The following is a 22,329-nucleotide window of genomic DNA, read 5'->3' on the forward strand; positions in this document are numbered from 1 at the left end:
TCCCACTAGAATACATGCACTGTAAATCCCTTTTAAGCTGGAATCTCAGTTGCTTTCAACAGCTGCCATTAGGATACCTGGAACAAGGCCGTGGAGTCCACTCTGAAACCATCAGATCCTGGCTGTCTGACGAGGGGCATAGCTGACGGATCATCTACTGCGAGCACCGCGTTAAATCCAACATCCCCAAATACACGTGCCTGGGTCTCTGGCTGTGCTTTGTCCTGGTGAGATGCATTAAAACATAAAGTAGTAACAAACTCAGTGTAGTCTCTAATGTTTTTTGCATGTTACAAACATACTGGATTTAGTACTACATTTAGTACTACATACATACTAGAGTGCGTCTTTGAGTGTCCAAAAAAGTGCTATATAAGTGTGATGTATTATTAATATTAGATTTATTTTAAAAGCCTACATATACTTACAAGAATCTTGAACCTGTACAGCAGTGAAGGAGAGTCAGCCAGGCAGCCAAATTCAAACTTGGTGGGGTTGTACTTTGGTACGTATCCATCTGCACCAGTGCAGAGGAATACTTTCTCTATGCTACAGAAGAAAGAGTCTCCCAGGTTCTGCACGGGGTCCACCATAACACGGCCGAAGATTGTATCACCTAAATCAAAAAGAACACAAATTCTTAAATCTAACTTCACATTTAATGACTATTAACCATCCATCCGTGCAACGTTTTTTGCTTATCCAGGGCCAGATTGCGGGGTTAGCAGTCTATGCTGTGAAGCCCCAACTTCCCTCTCCCCCAACCACCTCCTCGAGCTCCTCCGTGGGGCCAAGAGGCATTCCCAGGTCACCCGAGAGATCTGGTCCCTCCAGCGTGTCCTGGGGTTTTACTCCCAGTTGGACATGCCCAAAATCACATACAAATCCAAGTACAGAAAACACAAAAGCATTGATGGTTTCATGCAATGGATTCATTTCTTTCGAAGCAGCAGAAAAGAATGTATAAAAATTGGTTTTGTGTAGTTAACGTGTCAGTGCAGCTGCCCATCCAAGCATCCGTTAGCTCAGACCTCCCAGTTACTGGGGGAGTCTTGCATCCTCATGCCCAACACGGCCTCTGTATTGACAGATACTTTCACCACCTCCTGCACCCTCACTGGTTTCATTTCATTTGAAGCAGAAGGAAAACGTGTTGATGAAAGAATGTAGCAAATACACTGATGTTTACTCATGGGTTATGTTCAGTAAAAATTCAGTAATATAGTGCTTTAAACTGCACTGACAATACAGAAACTGTCACTGACCATTACTTAAACAGTTATGGTGGGATATGGTTGGAACAAGGAAATACAGTTCACGTGCCATTAATAAAAAAAAAAAAAGAATGAAAGAAAAACTTGAAGAAGTTGTTGTTGCAGCGACAGGAGCTCACCCTCAGAAAAGGCTACATCACTCTCCTGACCGAAACCCATGGAGCCATCAGATAGCCACAAGCTCTTCTTTGACAGCAAGAACATTTGAGTGTTCAGACTGAATTCAACTGCAACTGGGTCACTCACCTACAGAGAGTTTGAGGAGACACAGAAAAATAAGAGGAACAAGAAAGAAAACCTTACTGGAACAGAGAAGCATGCCAGTTTTAGATCTTCAAGTCATTAAACCCAGTTGTAGACTTACTTGCTGGAATCTGATATCTAGGTCAAAGGTGACTGGTTCTCTTGGACTGCAGACTGGTGGGACAGTGTATTCCATATTCTGGGCTGTTGTACAGGGGATCAGCTTCACTGTGTAAGTCCCAGAATAATCTCTCACCTGTATGATGCAGAAAGGAATAATCATGTTTGTGCTTCCTTCTGCTGCTGCTCTGGTATATACAGTGGATTTATACAGCTGAGTTTCAGTGTCGTTCACAGGTGCAAAACAATTCCATGTAATAAATCTTAGTTATTTATGTGTAACTTTTTAAGAGGGGGGGGCATTTTTATTGTTTTTTTTAATCCGTATTTAATTATTTTTTATCAGTATTTTATTAGTATTTCACTAAATGCCGCTGACAATTGTGACCTGAGTACAGTGTTTCATTTCAGTGTATTTTATATGCTGAAACGACAAATAAATCTGAATCTGATGTAGTCATACTAACAGCAAAGTCGGAGGTGAAGGTCCACTGCTGGACTGGCTGGTTGTAGGTGGGCTCACTCCTCACTAAGGTGAGGTTGAAGGTCAGACCAGGATGGTCCACGCTCATCACCATGGATGACATAGCATTAGCTAGATGAAAAATGGCGAAAAGTTTACATCACACACAATGTACAGAGTGTATTTCTATCAGTATTGTCTGTCTGTCTCACCTGCTCTTTTAATTCTGCCTCCAGAATGTGACTCCACAAACAGACCCCTAAAACGAGCCTTGGTGCGGAAGTTTACCACCAAACGTCCCTGGTCATTAATGCGCATGCTGGTAGGATACAATGCACCTGCCAAAAACAACCGCATATATTGGATTCAAACGCATGCATGCATAATATTCAGTCCATTATGACAAAATATGGTGTTCTCACTCACTGGCTTGTCAAATTACCTTGTAGCTCAGCCTGTGGGGGGCTTCCAATACCATCCTTCCATAGGATGGCTGTGTCATATACAAAAGTGAGACGTAGTTCTGACTGCAGGTCGAAGTGCTGCCAACCTCCGGTGCCCACAGGAGAGTGGAACACATAGGACACATGAAGAGGTACACGCAGAGTCACGTAGGACTGGACCAGATTCAGCACCTGTCAGGATATTTACATTAGCAATGAGAAAAAACTGGGATTTTAATCTATATAAGAGAATGTCTTTATCTGATTAAAATGAATGTTGACATGTTTTCTAGTAATTTGAAGGCATTTTGAGGTCAAAGCTATAAGCGAAGACGTGTTTTCAGAAACCTGTATTATCCTTTTTAGATTAATATGTGATGGTAGGTTGATAAGATGTAATAGGCACTGAGAGGCTAGAACAGATGAAAATACTGTTCTCCTCCACAAGGTGCCTGAACTTCTTTCACTCCTACTCAGTGTTGTCAAAGATGAACAAAAGTCCTCATGAGCTGAACAAAAGAGATCACAGTAGGCAGTGATGTGGGTTTCAACTGCTATTTCTGAGACTTTTAGTTTTCATCTTAGTTTTCAGTGTATTTAAATAAACTTGATCATGCTTTATAAACAGTATTGAAGTGCATGTATAATTTCAATGAAAAATATCACACAATTATAAACATTTTCATTATAATGTTGAAAATCAAAATTTCAAAATAAAACATCTTTATCTGGTAAATACTTAGCTATTTTTACTTGAAAATGACATGACATGAGTCTTAATAGTGGATTTAAAACAAAAAAAAATTTTTTTGCAATGTATTTCCAAACTAGCAACCACTAGGTGTCTCTGCTCACCCATATTATTTCTATGAATATGTCACTTGATATGAACTATATGCCCACGCAAGTCTGACAAAGCCAGAGTTTGTCTTAGAGACTGATTTACAGTCCATAAAATTATCTTTGTTTGGCTTGAACTGAAAACATGTGTTAATTTGCATAGTCAATTACCAAACTGAATGCTGGATGGGAGATTAGCCAGCAAGGGAAACTTGAAAAGCAATTCCCCAGAAGATTTTTCAGTACAATAAAAAACGATTGTGAATCCTAATCCCTTCATTGCTCTCTCCACTGATCAACCATTCCTTAACACTTTGCTATGTATATATATATTACATGTATATTGCAGCATAAGGCATCTCATTGAGTTTTAAAATATCAATGTTACTCTATGTTAAGAGTCTGGGAAAGAAACAGATGATTGTTACTCAAATTACAGAACCAGGAAAAATATTAGAAAATAAATGACTTTATTCCTAAGTCTTTATGAAGACGACTTCATTACAAATGTTCATGTTAAGATTCAAGAGTATAATGTCTATTTCAGCAGTGTTACAGAAACTTTTAGAAATGCATCTTCTCTTCAGAATAAGACGCAACGTTTGAATAACACATATCATTCCTTACTAATGGATAGTGGCTCAGCTAGGCTGTGACTGTCTCTCTTTATCTCTTTTGCTCTCTTTGGAATAAACAGAAACATAACCCAAGTGACAGTGATCTCCCTTAACAAAGTGGACTTGAGGTCTTGACATGAGTGGGTGATGAGTATCATATATAACCGCCTGTGTAAGTGGTTTTCATTGTGACTGGGGACGAGTAAATTAATTTCTCTCTATCCATCTTGTTCTCCGTCTCCTTCTCATATACACAGATTCAACAGTCTTATCAGCACCAAGAGGTTCCTAGATCAAAGGTGGGAGGAACACAAAAGAGCAGCAGGACATGAGCTAGGGAGCAAGGGTCTGCCTCCTAATCCACAATAACAACAAGGTCCAGGAGAATTCTGCAGCTCTGTACTATACAACACAAACAATTGCAACATCCACTGCAATGATGCAACGACAGCACAGTGCTACTGGCGGCTTGTTAGGATCTAATTGACAGCCAACCGCTACAGCAAAATGTGACAGCGATGCTGGACTTCTCTAGTGAGCCGCAATCAACGTTCGTATCAGAAAACCCATGAAAGGAAAAACTGATCAAAGCTGCCTGGTGGGTAATGGTGACTTCTGCTGTAGAACCACACACCTCCAAATAAAGCAATGATATTTCATGACTTCACTGCTTTCCTTTTAATCAAAGCTTTAATGCCCTGTGTGGTTAGCAGTGGTGAGATTTAGAGGAGTGACAGTCAGGTTGGCGGTGCTCTGAGTGTGTGTGTGTGTGTGTGTGTGTGTACTTGGACACTAAAGGTTGTCAGTGATATGCTGGGATACAAAGCTGGCAAAAACACACCCATAAACATGCAGTGACTGAGACATAAACGCGGGCAAACAGATACGGTGCCGCTCCGTCTGTGGAACCCTCTCAATCAGAAGGTTGTAAATAGACTGAACATACAGACGCAAACGCACACACAGGTGGACACACACATATAAAGGCTAACAGCTAAACAGATGTACATACAAAGCCTAGATTGGAATTTACATAAGTGTGCACAGAAACACACAAAAACAAACACACACACGCACCTGTCCATCAGTGCCTATGGTGCCTCCACAGTCTGTGAGCAGTTCAGACATGTGGTAGTAGCTGGTGAATTCCCACAGACAGGCTTCCAGGTTGAGGTTCCTGTAGAAACGCAGTGTGCTGTTGCCCCGAAGACCGTTGCTGTACTGATAGGGCGCAGTGTCACCCATGCTCTCCGGGTTGCGCATCGAAGCCGTGATGAACCCGTGACCTGTGGTGACCTCATTGTAGTCAAGCAGGTTGGAGCAGCGGTGGTTTCCGACCCGTGTCCCGTCAGGACTGAGAGTCAGGTCAAAGTTCATGAGAGGGCGGGTAGAGATTACAGGAAGCATGCCTGCAATGTAGACAGATGTCATGATTCTGACTGTGTGTGTGTGTGTATGTGTGTGTGTGTGTATGTGTGTGTGGGTGAGTGAGATATACATATACGGATCATTTCAAAAGGAAAAGAAATAGCTGAAAGAAGAACTGAAATGTTTCAAAGAAATGGGAAAAAAACTGTAAGAAATGAAACCAAGAGGAGACGAAGTGGAAGCAAACTGATTAAAAATCAAGAAGGGAACGTTAAGTAGCATGTGTGCTGGAGGGTTTTTACAGCAGGGTTCGATGCAACATGGTAAGATCTATATTCTGGCTGTCACGCTCCTGAGGAGCCCCAGACGTGAATATTACACACACTACATTACACTTCACTTCATCTGTGGTATGAGTCCTGCCTCCAGCTTCTACCTACCATCTATGTGAGGCATGGTGACAGTCACTTTGATGAGGTTGGGGTGTTTCGGGTCGTCTGCTCCAGTGTAGCGTAGCTTGGCAGAGAAAGGCTCAGCGCCGACTGTCCCCATCTTACGAGGCTGACACATGCCTTTATATGACAGAGGATAAGAAAGGTGATGTTGAGAGCCAAAGACAAACTGGATGGGTCTATAAGGCATTATTTAGGTGAAAAGTCAACCTTTTCTAGAATTTGTAATCATTACATTCATTACAAGTTTTACATACACACATTTTAGTGATACATGCATCTCCTGTCAAATTTCTAAAAATACACTTTGCCATCTAAGGGAGAACATGCATGAACTTGTTGCATGGACAGAGCAGCGTAAGCATGATTTTTCTTACTGGACTGTATTTTTAAAAAGTGTGTCAAGCAATTAAACATTAATTAACAGTCAATTAAAGTCTGGCTCTCCAATTCTAGGGAATTACTTTTAGAATGGTTTACAAAGATTTTTCTATTCTTCCAGTGTAAGGGCTAACATTTATTTGATGCCTTAAGTGAATAATTAAAGACACATACAATTACTGATGGTTAATTAACTCAATATAACAAAAACAGGGCCATTTAGGTTATATTTTCAATTATGCTTTTCAGTATTAAAGGTGGATTTTTCTTTTAATGTTTTTTTCTTTCTATACAAGGTGTAGCAGTTATGTCAAAGCAATATTGCCATGAAATGATGAAGTCTGCTGAACGAAGCTATTTAAATTGTCATTGCGACATGATCTAAATAACCATTCCTTTTCTCAAGGGAAAACAGGAAATGTAAGAGACAAAGAGGGACGTTCATTGCTCTGTCCTCACCTTCCTCCTGGCTGATAGTGACAATGGGGCTGCTGAGCTCTAAACCTTCATCCCCATTAGAATTAACAGCCCTCGCAGCGCACTGTACCCTGGAGCCTGCCTGGAAGTAGACTGAGTCCAATGTGATCATCTTGGAGGACGTAAAGAAGGTGTCAAAGTCCACCTCCCTCATGGGACTGGTGACGCCATCGGGGCCAGCCGGGGCGCTGATGAGCCAACGGTAGCGGGTCAAGGTGTTGTTGATGTGCTCACTGACACAGATAGAGCCTGTCTTGTCATAGTCTGGGTATTTTGTGTCACAAGCCTGCGGGATGGAGTATTGAAAGAGGAGAAGAAAAAGATCAAAAGAGTGAGTGGTTGTTGCCAGGGATATCCACAAGGTCTTCTTAGTCATGTTTTTTTTTTTTTTAACTTAAATTTTATTCTTTGGGATTAGAAAGCAAAGACTAAAGAAGAGATCCAGATTGGGAGGGTAGATGAAAAACATTTCTGTTTGTTTCCTTTTAAACCTCTTGGCATTGCACTTCCTGGTGCAGCACTTCAATTTAGACTAGACTACTTCATTTTGTCTCCGCAGGGAACCACCAACGCAGCTGACCAAAACATAGGGAAACATAAACACTCACTCTGAAGCACACAGAGCCTCAGGTACACACAGCTGTCACCTGAGAAGCAGAAAACTTAACACGGCACGAAAATCCATTTAAGTATCTTACTAAGCCTTTAGAGATTCTCCTGTGGATAAAAGCACGCGGACTGTGGCCTAATAAACTGTGTTATATGTCTTTTAAGGACAGAATAGCTTCTACTCCTGAAGGACAGTTTAACTTTGGCTAAAGAAAAGTATCCTGGGGGAATAATAATGTGCACTACATCCCCACAGGATGTGGGTCCTAAATGGGTCCTGTAAACTCTAGAGAAAAGCCAACAAAATCAGCTGCAACATCAGCACTTTAGCACTGTGCACCTTTTTAGTTGGTTATGGCTCATAACTGAACTAATGAATGCTGAAATAACGGGTCATAAATGAAAGTGATGGAGAAATAGATGTATAGTATCCAGATCCAGAGTGGGACAAGAACATTTCACATTTATCTTTTAAACAGACTATCAAGACAAAAATGGTTCAGACATGGTTGGTACCCACGTATAAACCATATGTGCAATCTGTGAGTCAAAGCCTCCATCACAGTTTTGACCCAACAAAAAACATAAATTCAGAGAATAAAAATCATTAAAGGACTACACAAAGAATGCTGCAATTCAAAAAGCAAATAATTAACCCATAAAGACCCAGTGCTTCTTTTGTCACAGTTCACTAATGATTTTTTCTCTATATTTAACCTTTATGAAGTGATTTATCACCATTTGATGTAATATTATCTTCTATTAACTGGTATTTTCCTATATTTAATTTACTGATCATGTAGATGCTCATAAAAGCTCAGATTAATATTGAAGACCCTAGTGCTAAAAGTACTGAATTAACATTTTTGGACAATTCAAGTTGTATTATTGGCTTGAGAGTCTGCTTTCGACCAGCTCTACATGTAAAGTGTCATGAGATAATTTTTGTGATGATTTGGTGTAATATAAATAAAATTTGATTGATTGATTGAAGTTGAGCATATAAACCTGTTGCAGTTGATTAGCTAAGTCCACCCTATAAATATTTTTAACAGACTTTTTTTTTTTACTTCAGTACTTTTAGCACCAGGGTCTTTAATTGAGGGGTATTATATTAAAAACAGAGAAAACTCAAGAAAAAGTGACTTTTAAAGCAAATCTATCACTAACTGAACATAAACTAAGTGTGTCCATCCACTGTCACTGATTAAACTCCATGGCTTTTACTAGTGAATCAATTTTGTAGGAGATCAGTGTTTCCATGGTAACTACGGGGCCTCTGAACGCCCAAATGGGTCATATCTGATGACCATGAAAAGATGACAAACTGCATTTTACAGCAATTATTTACATGTATTGTTAGGATTAGTGGATCAACAGGTTTAAAACATTTTATATCAGTAGATGGTTTTGGTCGACATTGGATGTTTGGGTTTTTATGGGTTAAAAACACCATAAAAGAAATACTGTATAAGACAGAGGTTAAGAGACTGAAACCTGTTGAATAAGATCAGACTAAAACAGTAAGATAAAAACATAATTAACATAAAAACATAAGTGTCTTGTGCACTTATGGCAGCTTCATAATAAAAGTCATGTGTTCACCAGAGTCTGTAGGATTTATTCTTGTTACCTGCACAGAACCTAATGGCAATCATCCATGGAGTAGTTGTTAACATATTTTTCTTCTGGAACTGAGAGACCAGCACTCCTACATTATACACCTCTTACCTCACCTTTGCATTACAGAAACCTTGATTGGACCTTGGAATCACGATTTTTATTTCAACACCCACATAAATAGGTTATAGCAGTCTGAGATGTGGCTCAAGCCATGCTGCAACAACATGTCATTAGGGCTATACCCACACAGTAAGCCTTATTACTCAGTTTGGGTTGGAAACTTGGGATTTTTTTCCACTTTTTTTTCCAGTTATTTTGTTCTTGTGCTGATCATGTCATGGACAAACACACATGTGCATGAAAACAGTCACAAAGTCATCCCAAAAAACACAGTCGTACTTGAGTTAATATGGAGACCGCTGAAGTCAGTTTAATCTACAAGTTGATGAGCAGAAGACATTAAAATTGTAAATAAATAATTAGGATGAGGATGAAGAGAGACATGATTTTCCACCGAGTGACAACTGTCGGTGCAACATTGTGATGAATACTGGTTTAGACAGACATAAATCTTGCACAAATTCCAGTAAGACTGCAAAAAAAAATCTGATAATTAATATCTAGTTTACGATTCTATGTGATTTGTGCTGTTCATACTGTTATGAAATGATATGAGTTACTGAAATCATACCATGATTTTACATAATTGACACATTTCACTTACTCACCAATCAATGATCCTCTCCAATGTAATTATCCGTATCCATTACTATTCTTTATTCCTTCTGGAGCCATGTTTCAGACTTGTCAAAATTTAATGAGCTCAGACCATAGTATTCTTTAGATCATATGATCCTTGAGCACATGCACTTCACCACCCTACTATTGAACGCTACAGCTGTAAACCTGTGTGGCAGTTTTCCAGTAAAAGCTCATCATTTTGCACCAAACACCAAATCATTTTTTTTTCTGTTAATACATGCTTCAATCACATAAATATCTGAAAGGATTTTCTCAAATTATAAGATATGAATGCAACAATTCAGATGAAATTGGAGTGTTTTTTCTTGTGCCTGTGTGACAGAAAACACACAAATAAACAAAGCAGCAGGGTTTTCTAGGTCCAATCTCAATTCCCATATTTTTTCCTGAATACTGGTATGATTTAGGTTTTTCAACACAGCACAGTATAACCATCTGAAAAATCACTCACCTGCTGCCATCTCACCTTAAACTCTTGTAACAGTTCATTGAAAATGATTTGTGTTTTTTTTTTTGCAAATCCTCAACTAATATTGTTATTATTATTAAAAAACATGACTTTTGATTACAGTCTCCAAATCTACACTACATCTGAGTCACAGCCAGGATAAAAATACATACAAAATATTGTCTTCCTTAATCATTAATACAATAAAGTGGTTGTTAAGATCACTTTCATGCTTCTCAGCCCTTTTTTTCTTAACTGAATATTAACCCATAAAGATCCAATGCTACTTTTATGGGAGTTCCCAAATGAATTTTTCCTCTATATTTAACCTTTCTTAAAGAGGTGATATTTTGTTAAACCCACTTTCATTAGTCTTTGGTACATTTATTTGTGTATTTGGACCGTAATAGTTCTAAAAGTTTGAATTTGAACCCTCCAGGTGCTGCAAAGCTATCTTTATATTCATGTTGGCAAAATTTGAGTGGATTTTTACCACCCGTTTTAATTCCTGCTTAATTTCTTATGTCTATAACTAGTTACATCACGACATTTGCACATATAAGGTCAAGACTTCCGGAGCAGTGGTTGTAGTCCATACTGAAAATATGTCCAAACTTCGAGCCGATTATCTAAAATGTTCAATTGTTGATTAAATTAACAAACACAAGTGGCTGAACGGGACAGAGCAGCACAGCCAACAACCTGGAGTGGTGGGGCATGAAGTGGCTCATTTGCATTTAAAGGGCCAGCGCTCAAAATGACCTTTCTGGTGTCATTACTCAGAAATAGGGTTGAAGATGAACCTGTGGAGTTGAATTAATGAAGAATTCAACTCTAAGTATAGCATTTACAGTTCATGTAGACCACAGGGAAATGTTTTAACATGCAAAATTCTGTTTAAAAAAAGCAAAATATCACTCCTTTAAGTGATTTATCACCATTTATTATAATATTATACTCTATATTTAGCTTTTTTTTTTCCACTGAAAATCATGTATTGTCCTATATTTGATTTACAGATGATGCACTTTAATCATCACGCTGAGATTACATTTGAGGGTTATTATATCAAAAACAGAGAAAGCTGAAGAAAAAATGACTTTTTCAGTGAAATCTATCATTAACTGAACATAAACCCAGTGTCTCCATCCACTGCCATTTATCAAACTTTATGGGTTTTACTGGTGAATCAATGTTGTAGAAGATGACGGTGTTTCTACGTTTAATAAGGAGCCTCTGAATGTCCAAATGGGTCATATCTGATGACCATGAAAATATGACAAACTGCATTTTACTCTAATCATTCACATGCATTGATAGGATTAATGGATCAGAACTTATTAAACATTTTTAGGTCAGTAGATGCTTTTGGTCACTGGTGGATGTTTGGGTCTTTATGGGTTAATTCAGTTGATAATAAAATTAAAGCATTCTGATATCCCTCATCAGTGTGAAAGTCAGTGTAGGTGTCTGGCCGTAGGTTTTGGAGCAGTGCTGGTGCTATGGACACACACATGCAAGCCAGATGCAATAGTACAGGAAGGCAGCTGTCACACACTGTTAATGTAAGTGGTGTGTGGCAGGCAACACAGGGACGCCATTAGCTTGGCTAAAAAACCTCAGGTGAGCACAACTGGGAGATGAAGAAGAAACAGTAAAGTTAGGAATGGAAAAGTGTGAAAGATGCATACACTAAAAGGACCCTGAGGTTATTTTTTCTGTACTTTTTCTCCACTCTTTCTATTCTCTTTCTATTATTTTCAATGGACTTACTGTGACACAGATGACGGGGTATCCGGCTGGTGGGTGGAGGTTTTCTGGTGTCCTAGCAACGTCATCATAGTGAAGTAGCGACAATACATGCGGCAGAGACGGGAAGGTGACATCGGCCATACTGTTGGTCTCCTCGATGTAAACAATCACTTTAGTTACCTGTTGGAGAAAAATACAATAGGTTTAAGACAAACAAGAGCTCATCCACTACTGGGAATTAACATGATAATAATAATGGATTAGATTTCTATAGCACTTTTCAAGGCAACCAAAGCACTTTACATTACTGACCCATTATTCATTCGCTCTCACATTCCCACTCTGGTGGTGGTAAACTACGTTTGTAGCCACAGACATCCTGGGGGAGGTTGCCAATTTGTGCCAAACGGCCCCTTTGACCGCCACCAAACATTCACATGCATTCACCAGTGCGAGTGACACTGGTGGGAGGCAAAGTGGGTGAAGTGTCTTGCCCAAGGACACATTGGACAGACTAGGACAGAGCAGGATTCAAACCGCCAACCCTTCAGTTATTGGATGACCCACTCTACCTCCATGGCATAACATGAATCAAATGATTTATCAGCTCATCACTGAATGTGTTTAAAGTAAAATAAAACCCCTAGTTCTTTACTTCTTATTTTTATCCTTCTTTCATTTATCTTGAGCTGCATTTTTTCTTCTGCTTGCTGTTTTTTTCCCCCATAGATGATCTATTATTTATTGTGAAATGTTTTCATTGTTATTTTGGCTGCAACTACAGTAAAGTGCTTCTGTTGTCTGGTCCAGGATACCCCTGTAAATGAGATCTCTGGTCTCTGAGGAGCCAACCTCGATAAATATGGGTCAAAACAGACAAAGTAAAAAAGTTTTTTCCTTTCTTTACTTTTTCATACAGCTGTAATCCACAACTGTCAGTTCTGATTTTGTGTGATGGTTGTGTGATGTTGAACATGAAGACATTTCTAACCTGAGTTTCAGCAACCATGTTTTCGTCTGGCTTCAAATGGAGAGTAAAAGCTTCCCTCATCTCTCTGACCCCGTCGTACAACACCTCCACCTCCACCATATGCTTCCTCTCCCCCTGTTTGAATTCAATGTCTAGATAAAAAAAAGCAGGAAAAGCAATTTAAGAGCAAACAAAATGCAATTTTTTAAATTTCCTTAAACATGTATATGGTGAGATGAGTTTCTCTGCTTTTCAACTGATGTTAGCATTCTGTAATTTTGCCAAAAAAAAAAAAAAAAGGATATGAAGGCTCACATTTTATTGCTCCAGAAGCCTATAAACTAGGCTAAAAAGCATCAGGGACTTTTCTTTGCATACTACCATAGGTGATCTATGGCTTTGCATTAGAAATGTGGTGCAGAGAGAAAATATTGGACAAAATGAGAAATTCAACGCTGTCTGATTCAAAACTGCTGGGAAATTTGCACAGTTTGAACAGTGGGTAGCCAGGTATGATCTGAACAGACTGAATATATTCGTATAAATATTTCATGCTTTGATTAAGCGAAAGAAAAGTTCAATGAGCTTGAAAGTGAGTAAAGAGACAGGAGGATTTCACACTGCTGACAAAGCAGGAAAAATATTGAAATTCAATTAAAATTTACATGACCCTTTGATGGTCTATTGAAGAAATTAAGTTTCCCCATTTGAAATCAAATTAACAATCAATGACTCTTTCCAAAATAATTCTTTTTATCCATTGCCATTCACTTAACTTTCTGGAGCCCTGTTCCAGACTAGTCAAAATGTATTTAATTAGTTTTTGCAATATCTGCAGACCACTCAACAACCAAGGAGTTCTGTAGGGGGTCAGAACACTAACGGGTGTTGTAGAATAATGTTTTGAAAAGCATATAAAATGTGTATAATTGACATCATGTGCTCTGTTTACACACACATTTTGTTACACTACTACTGAATGCTACAGCAGTAGAATATGTGGCAATCATTTGTCCCAATTGGAGCAATTTTCCAGTAAAAGCTCACCAGTTTGGCAGCAGTTACCAAGTCAGTTTTTTTTCTTTTAATACATGGCACTAACTGGAAAGGCAAACAAATAAATATGTGAAAAGATTTTCTCAAATTACAAGGCATGGATACAAATAATTAGATTGAATAATTTAATATTCTTTCAGCTGTGTGTGGGGCAGTAAACATACAAACAAACAAACAAACAGTGTCGTACAGCTGGTAGTGTTTTATAGATCCACTCATCAGTATGTTTTCACAGCAGCCGCCCCCACATTAAACCCATGTAGAAGCCAATTGTAAATGATTTCAGTTTTTATCTCTGAGACACACATTTCAGTGCCTTGTCTAATATATATATATATATTTTTTAAAACATCCGATTTCCATAAAGACAAAAATGAGGACTATTCTTGCCCCTTCTGCATTAAAAATGAGTTTCTGTTCAGGTAAGTACATATATTTTTGGCAGTTACAGACAATCACTCTTTGTGTTGGGGTTTGTAGAAACATAACATTATGAAAGGAGTGAACAGTTATCTGCACAGCTGGCTGCTCTGTACTTTTCCTCATATAATAACTCAGTTTTTCCCTTATGGTTGTTATTTCTTTTCATCCTTGTGTGTTGTGGGTCCCTTTGATGTCATCACGCTCAAAATAATAAGGCTGTGATCTGTCATAACTGCATACATTCATATATTCTCAACATCACTGCTGTCAAATGTTCATTGATGTCTATATTTCTTTTTGTTAAACTTGAGCTAGTTCGACTGTGAAGTCACAGTACGGTCATAAAAGTGTCATTATAGTGTTTGTACTTACATTCATCCAGTTATTTGACCGTTGTCTTACATATTAATGATCTGTTGTTATTAGCTCTTAAAGACCTAGACCTATTTTGTGTGTTTTCTTCTACATTTAACCTTTTGTAAGCAATTTATCACCATTCATTACAATATCATTTGCATTTTTCAGTGAAAATCAGTTATTTTCCTATATTTAAATTACTTATCATTTAGGTGTTTCATAAAAGCTCAGAGTACATTTAAGGGCTATTACATCAAGACTGAGAAAACTGAAGAAAAAGTGGGTTCTTCATAAAAATATATCAGTAACTGAAGATAAAAACAAACGTCTACAACCACTGCCACTTGTCAAACTACATGGGTTTTTATTGGTGACTCACTGCTGCAGAACATGATAGTGTTTTCACATCCACTACAGAGTCTCTGAATGGCCAAATGGGTCAAATCTGATGCTGCAGAAAAGCTGAGAAACTGCATTTTACCTGAATAATTGAAATGTATTGACAGGATTAGTGGCTTAGAAGTTATTAAACATTTTAGATCCGTGGATGTGTTCAGTTGCTGGCCACTGTTTAGATCTTTCAGGGTTAAACTTCAAGGTGCTCAAATCTGTCCGAAACAAAAGGATATGTGTAAGATTTACCTTGAGACACTGGGTAATAATCTTCTCCTGAGATTGCTGATCCGTCTTTGGTGTGAACTCGGACCACTGACACCTTTGACGTGTCACCCACTCTTATGACAGGGATCTTCACGGTTGCCACAGCACCCATTTCCTTGGGTTCACTTACACTGAACTTGGTTTCCAGAAAACGAATAATGGGTTCTGAGGTTCACAGTAAAGGAGACGAACATTATCAAATCAAGACACATCATTTGATTATGGAAACAAATATGTGTTCTAGTCACAATGCTCGAAGCTATACTCTGAATTTATGTTTCAGGTATAAGGCCCTGCAGAACAATTTAAAAACACTGTGAGCTAATCTTTATTTCAACACCCACAGCATTTTTCTAACTTCCCCACTACTTTCTACCCATTTTATTTCACTTACTGTCAGCTGTGTCCTTGATTTTCACCAGGGTCTCATTCAAAGCTCCTACTGATGCACCAAACTGTGAGTCGCTCTTCGGGTTCCCCAAGACTAACCGAAGCTCCTCTCCTTCCTCATATACTGTGTCATCAACCAGTGACAGAATACACGGCTTCTCTGCTTCGCCTGGAGTGTACAACGAAATAGTAATGATGTGAGATGTCACATTATTCGCAAAACAAGAGGAGATAGAATACATTGCACAATAATTCTTTTTCAGCGCATAACATGTTATTGATACAACTATTTGGTTACATCTGGACATTTGGAACCTGTTTGCAGATATTTTATAAAAATAAAGATGAGAGTGAGGCAGGCAATTTGCAAGTCCTTTTATGAAACTGTTGATTTTGCAAAAAAAAAAAAAAAAAAAAAAAAAGGTGTGACAAGAAAATGAAAATTCCTGGAGGAGCTTTAATTAAAACGGTGCAAACTTTCAAGATACATCATAAATACATCGAAAAAAAACAAGTGTGATGTACTTGTGTTATCCGAGGTACCTGGTAAGAAAGTGATAATAGATGCATCCGTGTTGGGTCGTTCGTCGAAGTCAGCGACAACCTGCGCCGAGCCCTGACGAGTGTAACAGCGAACAGTCGATTTGTGCCTTATGTCACCGCTGCGGTACACTGTCACTGTGATCTGACCGTCGTTCTCCTCTCCGGTGTACAACGGCTCACGGAACTGCACCTTGGGTACTGTCAGGGTACAAGACAAGAGGGAAAACTAATGTTCCTAAAACTATGGATTCAATGTAGGAGTGAGACAATGAAAGGCCAGTAGATACCAGTCATGAGAAAGACTGATAAATGAAAATATGAGTACAATGCTAAAGAAAAGATAACATCATTTCTTGAGGATGACATGATGCTAAGTTCATATGCTTTAACCCTTTAACAGCGGTAATCTCTCCGGTACTGGATTTTGCACTTTACAGCATTCAAATTAATTACTATTACTCCTATTACTATTACTATTACTGGCATCGGAAAGCTGAGCCACTGAGCTTTAGGCAGCCATGGCCTAGAGGACTGAAGGGTTAGCTTCTGACTGAAGGATTGCCGGTTCGATTCCACGGACTGGCATAAAAAGCTGTTGGCTGATGTGTCCTTGAGCAAGGCACTTAACCCCCCATTTGCTCCGAGGGGTGCCTGCTATGGCAAGCCCACTGCCACAAGTTTGGAGTGTTCATTCTAGAGATGAGTTAAAAAAGCAGAGGTTGAATTTCAGTGTGTGGTAAAATGTACTGTATACTGACAATAAACGACCTTAATCTAAAAATTTCCAACACTATATAACACTTTACGGCAGCTAAAAAACGCCTGGAAATAACAAGAAATATGAAGCCATAATATGGATACTGAATGTTCAAAACCAAAAAGCATGTTTGAGCAGATGTAAAATGGTTGAAAGTTTATTTCTACAATCTCAAAAAGTTTTGTTATGGACATTTACAGTTGTTTTTGATAATGAATATGCTAAAAATTTCTAGTCCATCTTTTTTTTCTTTTTACTAAAACACATTGTTTAAAGCATTTATTATTTATCATAATAAAATTAATGGCCAGATATTGAAAGTTAAGTTCTTCTTAAAAACAAAGGTGCGAAAGAATGGACAAAAAAAGACAGTTTCTGTTCCTGTTATTGCAAAGAAAACATGAAGACACCTAGGCAGCCTGTTATAATGACAGTCTTTAAAGGGTTCAAATTAAACTGGAAATGACAAAAAATTAAAGAGTGCTATTCTTTCTGGGACTTCCTATTATCACTTACAGTCAGACAGAGAATCATTGATGTAAACCGTTGCCTTCCCAGGTTCTCCCAGGATGCCGTTCATCGGCATACGCAGGACCAGGTCAAATCTTTCCAGTCCCTCCAGCTCCGGCTGACCCAGGTCATCTAGGATGGTCACCCTGAACGTTTGCATGCTGACGCCTGGGGCAAAGTCCAGGTTACGGCTGATGCCCACGTAATCGATACCAGCTGGAGGTGGGACAGACGATGGGAGGAGGGGTGGAAAAAACAAGGTTTTAGCAGACAAATACGCAATGCAGTCGCAAGTAACTACGTAAGGAGGAGCTCACCTTCTGCAGAGATGGACTCGGCCTTGCGAGAGCGAACCGTGACTGTGCCGGTTCTGGACAGATCAGTTCCCGTCCTCCACACTTTGACCTCCACATATCCATCACTCTCATCAACGTGGTACTCCATCTCTCCAAAGTAATACACAGGAGCTGGAAACAACATAATTGGCTATTTTCATAAATTGTACACATTATTTTAACTTCTGATCCTTGTTTCTGTTGATGATGCTGATTTTGCACAATGTACTGATAATTTAACTTTTTACTAGTAGAGTTTGTATTAGAAAAAAGTGATTACTTTATTTGTAACACAAATAGAGTGTTTACCAACACTTCATATTAGCAGAAGTTACCGCAGACAGTGGCTGATCACTAGTATCATGCTCCTCATGTGGAAATACTGCGTGTCACCTAGATTTTTCTTTTGTTTTTTTTTTATACTAATTTCCACATTTACAGTGATGACTTATTTAGGCATTTAACAGTTTTCTGTTTGCAATAAAGGGAAAAATTTAATTAATTTCACAAATATATAAAGGGTTAAAATATTTGGGTAACGGTTGGTGATCATACAGAGTTAAATAGGCTATTTACATTTCCCCGCTCCAAAAATCTCATTAAAGAGAGCTGAAGTTCCGCCCCCTTTGGTGTGCTCCATGGGACCCAACTTTGATAAAAACATGAACAGCTGTCAGTGGAGAGAGACAAATTAGTTTTTGATCCTGTTGGAATTATGCCACCATTTAGACAACTGATGTTTGTCAATTTAAAAGTTAATTTTACAAGAAAGTTACACTTTGTGGTAAAGATGGCAACGTAACATCTAGTTTTGTGTGAAACTTAAAGCTTAGTGGACTGCATCACCAACAGCTGCCAACACCACAACGGCCACTGCACTGGAATGTTTCATCTCTTTGAGAGTTAGTTGAAAAAATATAAAAAGAGGTGAAAATCACCACAATCTGGTCATGTTGAAGCTGAAGAGACACTTTCAACACCTCTGAACAATCACAGAGACAGATAGTTACAATGACATCAGTTTTATTACTTTCAGGTGCATAGTCTTTTTATTTATGCATTTTCACAGACTGAAACTAAAACAGTTTTCTATCAAATTAAACTTTACTTATAAAATTCATAAAATTATATTTTGACATTTGTATAAATGACAATATAACTGAAATTGGATTAAAAAAACTGCCCATCTCTTGCTATTGACTCAAATAGTTTTTTTTTTATAAAATGGGGTTCCATGGGACACAACCAAAGGGGTGGGACTACCCTTATATAACAGCCTTTAATATACCTCTAATAGTCGAAGTCAAGTTTGTATTTGTGTTGTTTAACCTTTTGTTTTGTGTTGTAGTTACTCGTCTTACTGTCGTTATATGTGCAGCTGTGGTAACCTTAGACCTTATCAGGGCGACCCGGACTTTGACACGAGCGATTTGTAAAGCCAGCGGCCACACTCAGAGGTCTAGCAGTGACAGTCCATTAATCTGAAATTAAACTGCAGGGAAGTGCGACCTCTTAACCTTTTCTGGTCTCCAGCCCTGCTGCATTGTTACTACTCTTCCAGCAGAAACCGTACTAAGTACTGTGAAGAAAGAAAAAAAAGATGATGATGATGTGTGTGTGTATGTTCATGTTGTGTGTATTTTTCTCTGGATGTGGTACAGTGCGACAGTGAGACAGAGAGGAAGCGGCCCCCTAGACTGCTCAAAGGCTTGTTTGAACTGGCATTGTTTCCTGAGGCAGCAAAGAGGAGGCAGTTCAATGTGTATTTGACAGCTTCATCTCTCACAAACCCCCCTGTCAAGGCCAAACAACTGACAGTCTCTGTTTTAAGCTGCTACTCTCTCTCTCTCTCTCTCTCTCTCTCTCTCTCTCACTTGGTTCCTTTCATATGTTCTGGCACATAAACCAAAAATAACTTTAATATATTTTTTTCATGATCAAAAACATCAGCACGTCTGTGTTTTTTTTTTGTTTTGTTTTTTTACTGATACATAAAGTTAATCATTTATGTTCTTTAAATAGGCCAAATAACTAAGCATTACAAGATATTTCAAACTAAAGGATGGAGGAAATAAATGGCACAGTTACACTGTCAGAAAAAGTGACAGCCTAGGGCAGCAATATCCAGTGAGTATCACACATCAACTGCAGCCTGTGCCCCCTCTACCCATCTAAGGACTCGTTTCCTTAGTGCATCTGTTATTTTCTCATACTTTCTCCTCCTACACGCTCAGTTTCGCAGAACAGATGTAGAGCTGGTTTGTAATGCAAATGCTGTATTTGCACAATGACAAAGTTAAAAAAAAAAAAAAAAAATACAGATTGTGTAGGTGGGAAAAAAAACTAAAAACATCTGACCAATACACTGGTAAACACTGTGGGGGCTGTTTTTGTCATAGTTGCTTTCTTTCTTTTATTTGCAGTTTAGATTGCTGCTGTTATGTTTAAAACGTGCCTCGACAACGGTAGCGGAAACATGGAGCATATCTGTACATACTCCGACACACATTCCTCTTATGCTCAGAGTGTAAAGTGCCATATATGTGTTAATATACATGTCTGCGTTCACACATGTCCTGACTGCATCCCAGGACGACCAAATTCCTGACGCCACTGGAAGGGGGGGGGGGGGTGATGACTGATGAGTGAGAACTGCATCCTCTCCCCCCTCTGGGGTTCTGCTGTGGTTTAACACTCAGCGGCGTGTGTGAGGTCTGTGGAAGGTGTGAAGCCAAATTGTGATAATTACTATGTGTGTGTGTGTGCGTCTGTGGCCATTTGTGTGTCAGTGCACCATTAAGTACAGTTTACAGAACATTTTCAGCTGTCCTCTGAACTACACCCCTGAACTTCAGAGACATGTGACAAACCAGCCTTTTTTCTGTAAATAATTGATGCTGTTTTTCATTTACTTATACCCTCCAGATGGTAATGTAACAGTATGTATGCATCACGAGCCAAGGTGCATATTTCCCAGAACCACAAAAAATGATGACTTTAACAATGGTGCTTGGTATTAAAAACACTACATATCAGAGTAGGGAAAAAAATAAAATGATGGAAGCAAATTAAATTGCATAACCATTAAGGCAGCATGGCGCTTGGGGTCTTTAACATATCATAGAGTTGCCAGAAAAATGGCACCATGCAATTAACAGAATAAAAATTTGTTTTTCTGCAGACGTTTTCTGACTTCTTTAATATAATTATTGTTTTTATTGAACACTGAAGAGTTGTGTCTTAACATGTGTTTAAAAACTGTGCAACTAATTAAATGTAATATACAACCTGTGTTACATTGTTAGAAACTTGGCTTTAAAAGGTATTAAAGAATTAAAGCTGCAGTGTGGGATAATTTTTTTTTTTTTTTACCATCAGACCATGAGACTTCTGCATTTACTCTTCATGTTTCAGGCTGTGGAAAATCTAGACGATGACGCATAGATTTTAGGTATCCACAGCTGTTTTCAGACAGGTAGGAGGGTTAAATGCATGACTGACAGCTGTAATTAACATGTAGAACATCTTGTATGGCAGTTTATGCTTTTTCCTTCTCAGCTTTAGTCTTACATATTATATAATAATTTCATAGTTCATTCATTCATTCATTAATCCTGGAGATGGTAATGGAGACTGTAGTGGAACCCAGTTTATATCGGGTGAAGTCCAGGTACACCCTGGGTGTGTTGCCAGTTCATCACTGACCCAGAGAGAACCCATATGGAAGTGAGAAAAACAAACACTTAATATGTTTTATATCTAATATGGTCATTTACAGTCTTTTGGCCATTTTAAGGATTGCTTTGAATTTTGTTGTGCATGTACAATGACAATAAAGACTGTTCTATTCTATTCTATTCTATTCGATTCGATTCGATTCGATTCGATTCTATTCGATTCTATTGTTTTTGGTTTACTTTGGTTTGTTTGCTTGTTAACACTCTAGCAGCAAAACTACTGGTTGAATTCATACTAAATTTGGTTATAGATTGCCAATGACCCAGAATAGATCTAATTACATTTTGGGAAAGTTTACATTTTTAATGAATTTTTTTTAAATCTTTTTTTTCCCCCGTTTAGTACGAATGGGTAAAATTTCTCATGTCTGTACCGGCAAAACTATTGGTTGAATTCATACCAAATTTGGTTTATAGATTGCCTGTTACTCAGAATAGCTGTGGTTACATTTTGGGAAAAATAGGTCAAAGTTCAAATTTTTTATGAATTTTTAAATTCTTTTTTCTTTTCCCATTCACTTACAATGGGTGAAATTTTAAATGTCAATAAAAACATCAACTTCGTTTCAGTTTACTTCAAACGTGGCACATATATAGAGGCAACTGATATACTGACATCAGCACACGCATAGACATGATGACATCAGCTGGATCAATGCCAAAATAAGATACAATATGTGCAAGGGGCGGGGTTTGTTGGACCTGGCACCACCTGTTAC

At 38.4% G+C, this 22,329-nt stretch overlaps 1 protein-coding gene across 1 annotated transcript in view; it reads right to left on the reverse strand.

Annotated features, from left to right (window-relative positions):
* The window catches only part of frem2a (FRAS1 related extracellular matrix 2a), an 89,676-nt gene that overhangs the window by 1,644 nt on the left and 65,703 nt on the right, over positions 1-22,329 (reverse strand). The window contains 17 exon segments of the mRNA XM_030154434.1: positions 78-224; positions 429-616; positions 1,394-1,520; positions 1,639-1,773; positions 2,105-2,232; positions 2,313-2,438; positions 2,543-2,735; positions 5,078-5,409; positions 5,809-5,940; positions 6,661-6,964; positions 11,894-12,052; positions 12,864-12,994; positions 15,321-15,503; positions 15,733-15,897; positions 16,272-16,469; positions 17,545-17,754; positions 17,856-18,005. Of these exon segments, the coding sequence (XP_030010294.1) occupies positions 78-224; positions 429-616; positions 1,394-1,520; positions 1,639-1,773; positions 2,105-2,232; positions 2,313-2,438; positions 2,543-2,735; positions 5,078-5,409; positions 5,809-5,940; positions 6,661-6,964; positions 11,894-12,052; positions 12,864-12,994; positions 15,321-15,503; positions 15,733-15,897; positions 16,272-16,469; positions 17,545-17,754; positions 17,856-18,005 (3,008 nt within the window).

This window comes from Sphaeramia orbicularis, chromosome 14 (genome assembly GCF_902148855.1).
Source record: "Sphaeramia orbicularis chromosome 14, fSphaOr1.1, whole genome shotgun sequence".
Taxonomy (NCBI): domain Eukaryota; kingdom Metazoa; phylum Chordata; class Actinopteri; order Kurtiformes; family Apogonidae; genus Sphaeramia; species Sphaeramia orbicularis.